The sequence below is a fragment of the Ipomoea nil genome, unplaced genomic scaffold, assembly GCF_001879475.1.
Source record: "Ipomoea nil cultivar Tokyo-kokei standard unplaced genomic scaffold, Asagao_1.1 scaffold0205, whole genome shotgun sequence".
Classification (NCBI taxonomy): domain Eukaryota; kingdom Viridiplantae; phylum Streptophyta; class Magnoliopsida; order Solanales; family Convolvulaceae; genus Ipomoea; species Ipomoea nil.
Genome location: NW_017616633.1, coordinates 747767 through 754687, shown reverse-complemented (window position 1 = coordinate 754687; position 6921 = coordinate 747767). Strand labels below are relative to the sequence as shown.

Genomic DNA, 6921 nt, shown 5'->3' with positions numbered 1-6921 from the left:
AATGACGAAATCAATAACCGATATCGAATCGATCAAAATTTTTTGTTTTCGATCAATTATCGGTTACTCCGTATTAGTTTTAATTGATAAATTTGCGGTCAAAAAATTTTCGTTATTTGATAAACCAATTATAAACATTCAAAATTTTGATTATTCATTGAATTGATAAATGGGTTATGATAGCTAAATTAGTGGTGAGCATTTTCACTGATAAAAAAAATGACGAAATCAATAACCGATATCGAATCGATCAAAAAATTTTGTTTTCGATCAATTATCGGTTACTCCGTATTAACTTTAATTGATAAATTTGCGATCAAAAAATTTTCGTTATTTGATAAACCAATTATGAACGTTCAAATTTTTTATTATTCCATGAACTGATTTTAAATAGGTTATGAGAGTTAAATTAGTGGTGAGCATTCTTACCGGAAAAAAATTACGAAATCAATAACCGATACCGAATCGATCAAAATTTTTTGTTTTCGATCAATTATCGGTTACTCCGTATTAGTTTTAATTGATAAATTTGCAGTCAAAAAATTTTCGTTATTTGATAAACCAATTATGAAAGTTCAAATTTTCGATTATTGGATGAATTGATTTTAAATGAGTTTTGAGAGCTAAATTAGTGGTGAGCTAGCATTCTCACCGGCGAAAAAAAATGACGAAATAAAAAACCGAAATTGAATCGATAATTTTTTTTTTTTGTTTTTGATCAATTATCAATTTTTTAGGTAATTGACATAACCAACTGAAAACTAAACTTCAAGCAATACATAAATAGATCCTTCTGCAATCCTTAAAAAAAAAACTCACAGATAGATCATTCTTGATCAATCTGTAAGCTAAATGCATAAATAGAATACATTCTGCAATCCTTAAAAAACATTTAAAATAGCTAGATAACATGCATGAATCAATTTATACAATGGATAAGCATTAAAATAAGCATTGCAGCCTTTAATTACAACACTCCTGATGAACAGAGTACATTCTGCATTTAAATAAGCATTACAACCATTAATTACAAGGATCAATTTATACAAAATGAGCAAAATAGACCATTCTAATCATCATAGTGTCTCCTGCTATACCCCTAAACACAAAATACATTACTAAAAGTAGCAGTGCTAGATACAAATGTTCACAAAAAATACAACTACAAGTACACTTCATACCAAGCAACCTCATTCAATACTTTCTTGCTGGAGACTTGAAATTGCTTCAATTAAAAGTTCTGGATCACATGAGATAGTGGTAGGTAATAAGCCTTCTCTTGCTAATTTTTGCTTATTTATGTGTGGCAGCTTATAATTGTTCCCACCGAACTTTTTCATAACTTCAACCATACATAATTGCAATGTTAGAAAAACATTACTCAAACTTTCTACTGAAATCTCATTAAAGGCTTTATGAGTAGCAGCAACTAGTTCATCCACATTGCGAGGAGCTTCTTGATGTTGTAAAGACTGAAGAGCTCTAAAAAAACCGAGATCCAATACATTCATGTCCGGACTATTGGGAGGCTGACAAGTTAAGTGAATATCAAAGCCATCTTTCTTTGCAGCCTCCAAAAATTCAACATCATTCATACTAATATGTGGCCTTGCATTATCTTGTTGAATATATATAGTCTTTGAACTACTTGGAGGCCATTTTGCTCGTATTGCAGGCAACACATAATCAATCAACCATTTTCTTGTAACTTCTTTATTTACAGATTCAATGGGCTTAGTTTCTAAGGTTCCAGCTTCCCGATTCTTACTTCTACGCTTAGCTGGTTCTTTATAAACAAATGGGAACATCCCAATTTTTCCATCAAACATTTCATTTCTTTCTAAATCAAACCGAGGGCGAGCAACAGCACAAAGAAACATAACTTTTGTTATAAATTTTTTACTTTTACAAGTACGATATGGTTCATCTTCCTCAGGCAGCAAGTAATACTTTTGAGAAGTTCTTGAGAGGAAAAACCATTTTTCATCTATATGAACGCGGTCATACATATCTATGAAACATGGATTATTATGAGGTGAACTTGAATCAATCATAGATATGCAGAATTGTAATCTTACCTTCCGGTTTTCCTCGGTTAACATAGGCTTGATAGCATTTGAGTGGGATTTCAAAGATCCCTCTTTAACTCTCCGGTGAAGGCTTGTTTTTGACATGCTCAGTGCACTAGCCACAGAACGAATTGTTGTCCGGTGATTCAATGGGATCCTAGCAACATCGTCGGGATTAATCGCAATCCTTTTCCTTCCAACATTGCCTGACAAGTTTAAAGAAATATCAACTGGAACACCATTTGCAACACAAGCAATCCCTTTTTTCCAAATTCTACTAACAGTTCTTGTAGAAACAGAGTACATTTTTGCAACATCTTTAACTGAACTATATTTTACTTTTCCATTCACACTGTGTTTTAACAAAGTTTCAAAAATAACACTTCTCTTATCCTGGGAACATCTCGTGCTTAAGTGAACACCATTAGAACTCTCCTCTTGTATAAACTCCATTAGCAAGACAAGAATTTTTTTTTTCTCTATAATACAGAAAACGTGTGAAGTATTCTGAGAAACAAATCAAAAAAAAAATTGCTTCCTAGAAACGCAGTATATATAGTGAGTACTAAGTATTCTATTGACCATAAGGTAACCAAAATAGAGTATTTTAATCTGTAAATGTCATATCAAAAATTGGCGGAAAATTTTCCCGCAATTTTTTCTCAATTTTGGTGATCCTACTACATCTATATAAACAGAAACTACTGAGTAATTTTTCATTGAGAAGTAGAGAATAAAAAAGAGTGCTCTGTATAATCATCAAAATTGAGTATAAAAAAGAGTAAAAAAAGATTCAGAATTACAGAATTTTTTTCTTTTCGTGCTATGTATTTCAATTTTTAGGGATTTGAGATTCAGTCCACTTTTTTTCTTTAAAAAAAAAAAAAAAAAAAAAAAAAAAAAAAAAAAAAAAAAAAAAAACCTAGATTGAAAGAGAACTAAGAATAATTTTTCAAAAGTTTTAATGTGATAATTTGTAGGAAAACTTCATAGATTGAGTGTAGAACACTAACCTTGGTATCAATTTTTAAAATTGATTGAAAAATTGCAAAACCCATGCTCCAATTTCATCAAAACTCCATATGCTTGCGTTGAAATCTCTACAAAATTAGGATCTTCAATATCTTCCCGTATGAGTATGGCGATGTAGATCTTTGAGCAACAACACATGAAGACTTTGAGTGGATGGAGAATAAATTGGGACTTTGAGTGGCTGGAGAAAAAATTAGAACTAGAGAGAGAGGTATTGAGTAATGAAAGAGAGACAGAGAACGGGAGAGAAAGTGAGAGAAGAAAAAGAAAAAGTGTACGGTTGTTCTAGGCTTCTGGCTAGTGGGTTATTGAATGTCTGGTGAGAGAAAAAAGAGAGGGGTAAAAGTGGAAGAAAATTTACTTTTAATTTGCTACCTAAAAAATCGTGCAAAATGAAAAGAAGACATGGAATTCGGGACTGAGGGAGTACATAACAGCACAGAAGAATATATGTAAACATCAGGTTTCGAACTCAGACTCTATTAATTAACAAATCTATGCGCGCGACATACAAACTGTGGCACACAACTTCATTCGGCCATGCACACGACATACAGGCTAATGGCACAAACTACATCTGTCCTCACAATCATCTATAATATACTTGTCCTCATTTGAACGCAAGTCTATATAGATATATATATATATATATATATATATATATATATATATATATATATATATATATATATATATATATATATACTTATACGGTATTTCAACACGTTAGAGTGGGTTACCAGCATTATTCGCTGAACAGATATATTTGGCTTTCAGGCACAGACGATTAGCTCCGGAGCGCGCTAGAGGACCCAAGACTTAGATAGGTAGTTCTTGTTCGGCCTGCGTGCCATGATCATGTAATGATATTGTTTAAGGACGATTATATAGTTTAGGCTGTGCATCTGAGTTCTCCAGCTCAGATGTGGCATAACACCCCATCTGAGAATTTACCTTTATTATATAAGTTTAAAAAGTCTTGAAATCTGGGGTGTTACATCTCCCAACACAAATTCAAGTCCAAAACATGCCAAATCTCACCTAATACAACAAAATGACTTGAATCATTGGAAATTCCAAGCAATGGCACACAATAACCCTAAACATAAGCTCTAGATATGCATTTTCACAAGACAAAAGCATAAACACTCACATTTCATAGCAAAACACAAGTAGAATCCAAGAAATCACATATAGGTAAGCAAAATAGGTTTTGTAGAGCATGGGTTACCTCTTGTAGACCAAAAGACTTCACTTCACACCTCAACAAGCTCTACACAAGGTCACTTTCCACACCCACTTCAAGAACAAACCAAAAGATCATAAAGATCCTACCTTTAAGAAAAGACACCTAAGATGGAACCAAAAACACAAGATAGGCTTAGATCTTATCCTCCTAGATGCCCAAATAGGTGAAAGGTTGAATCTTGGAAGCAACTCTTGAAGTCTTGGCAAGGTCTCAACTTAGCTTGGAGGAAAAGCTACTCACTTTTCTAGAGAGAAGGTAGAGCTAAATTTTAGAAAGTGTAAGGGGTAGAATGATGATGTCTACTAGGTTAGGTTACAATACTAACACTAGGTGAAAGGTCAAGAATGCCCTTACTAACATTAGAAAGTGTAAGGAACAAGGGAACTCCCTTCAAAGTTCAAGGTACAACTTGAGTTTGGATTTTGGGGTGTCATAATTAGTGAATCCCCTGTAACCACCCTCGTAGTAAAGTTACTTGTTTAGATTAGCTACTTTGGAATTATTATAAATAAAGAAGCAAAGTCAAAATAATTTAGCATAAAGAAAAAGGACTAGACTACCCCGAAAACCGGCATCAACAACAAGAAGGACTGGCCAAATCTTCTACCACTAAAAGAAAGAAAGAGCCAAGGAGTGCACAACAAAGGAGACTAATATCACCAATGGGATTGATTGAACTCTAGAACTCCCACTTGAAAACCCAAGTCCTTAACCACTAAACTATGAGTGTTTCTTGAAACCTGAAGGGAACACTCCATTTTTAAACCCGTACAAATCCCTAAAACCCATAAAACCCCTAAATCAAAAACCCTTCTTCTTCCTCCAAAACACACAACTCTCTCTCTCTCTCTCCCTCTCCTCCTCTCCATACCGCCGCCCACTACCCAAAACAGAACCACCGGCCGTCCCACCAAACAAAACGCCGCCAGCAACCGCCGTCAGCCGCCCAGGTCACCCCGTTGCCGGAGCCCCGCCATCGAGGACCCGGGACCCACCCGGCTGCACCCCGCTGTCACGAAGCCTCCATCGTCGCCACTGCCGTACGCCGCCCGGTCTCCTCCCGTCATCAGCTACTCCGCCAAGGCGTCGCACCACGCCATCAACACTGAAAACGGCAGACCTCGCCGCCCCTCCCGTCGCCGGAAAATCTCCCCGCCGGAAAACCCGCCAGAAAACCCATCGGAAAATTCCCCCAAAGAAATTCCAATAATGTCGAAAAAGCCCCTCAGAATCCGAACCCCGGAGTGGAGCAACGTCGACTACACCGTGATTGGAGGTAAAGCCCTCGAACCCGACCAATTCTCCCCGGAGTTGGTCGATATGCTTAAGTTCCAAGGACTCTTGGATACGTATCTCACCATCAAATGGGATAAATACCCCGAATTGGTGAAAGAATTCTATCACCATTTGGTAGCCATCAAGGTGGGTGATAAATTGGAAATCACCGCTAAGGTCCGAGGCAAGGAGATCATACTTTCTGAAGGTCGCTTGGCCAAACTCTTGAGACTGACCACCACGGGTGTGTCAGACTACGACCGGAAGGGGTGGATCGGTACCCAAGACACAGGGTATAAGGATTACCTCGGTTACCTACTCGGAAAGGAAGAAGGCTTCACCTCGGCCACCCGGCCAAACAGGAAAATGGCTAACGCTGAACAAAAGATACTTGTCATGATTGTAACAGATAGCTTGTTGCCTACGAACAACAAGAGAAAAGATGTGGGAAGCCTAGAATGCACCTTTTCCTACTTTCTAAAGGACAAGATCAAGTTCAACATATCGGCCCTTATGTTAAAACACATGGAGTTTTGCAAGACAAGCAACCGGCTTAGCCTGCCCTACGGGATGATCCTAAGTTGGATCATGGAGAAAAAAGGGGGTGGACTTAAGCCACACAGAGGTCAAACTCGTAAGCGGGATGATTTTGAATGGCCAGAACCTCCGCCGCAACGACATCTACTACACCGAAGGGGGACAATACATCACCCTCGAGGAGGTTTGTCTAAAACCGGAGGAAGAACGTAGAGAACTGGTGGACCAACTAGACATCTCCAACAAGAAACTAAGAAAGGCAATGCAAGGGTGTAAAGGGCAAGGGGAACAGGAGGAACAGGAAGAGGAAAGCGAACCTAACCCACCATCCCCCACACAAGAAAGAGGAAATCCAGGAAACCAAGATCAAGAAACCATCAACGAGCTCATCCTCGCGCAGCTCACCCGGCAAAACCAAATCATGGACGAAGGGTTCTCATCCCTAATCCACGCAACGCGTGCATTTGATCAAAGGGTTGCAACAATCGAGGCCATGTTGTGCACGCGTGGGGGATCTAGCTCAGGAGCAGGAAGCCAAGGTAGACCCAAAGCCCTTTCAAACACCATCGCACCAAAGTTCCACTCTACCCCATCAACAAACGACACGTAGAGCCATACTTCCTAACCAGGAGGCCAGAACATGTGACGTCCCAGGGGTGAAAGAATGGATCCACGCACCGGCTTCGGAGACAAGCCTCTTGTAAGGAGGGGAGAGTAACACCCCGTGTTACGACCCCTAACCCAAACCAATTATTTAAT

General features: G+C 38.2%; 1 protein-coding gene across 2 annotated transcripts; it reads right to left on the bottom strand.

Moving 5' to 3' along the window:
- Positions 1-1051: 1051 nt before the first annotated feature.
- LOC109191356 lies at positions 1052-3176 on the bottom strand. 2 transcript variants are annotated; one of them, XM_019341999.1, is made up of 3 exons: positions 3083-3176; positions 2079-2275; positions 1052-1529 (listed from the first exon to the last, which is right to left on the bottom strand). In XM_019341999.1, the coding sequence occupies exons 2-3, from the start codon at positions 2172-2174 to the stop codon at positions 1191-1193; spliced, it is 435 nt and encodes a 144-aa protein (XP_019197544.1). In that variant the 5' UTR covers positions 2175-2275; positions 3083-3176; the 3' UTR covers positions 1052-1190. The 2 variants fall into 2 exon arrangements, with proteins under 2 accessions (XP_019197544.1, XP_019197536.1); XM_019341991.1 differs by having other exon boundaries at positions 1052-2275.
- Positions 3177-6921: the final 3745 nt, after the last annotated feature.

Excerpts from the sequence above, each read along its gene's own strand:
- LOC109191356 (XM_019341991.1), bottom strand. The coding sequence starts at position 2,174 with ATGTCAAAAACAAGCCTTCACCGGAGAGTTAAAGAGGGATCTTTGAAA.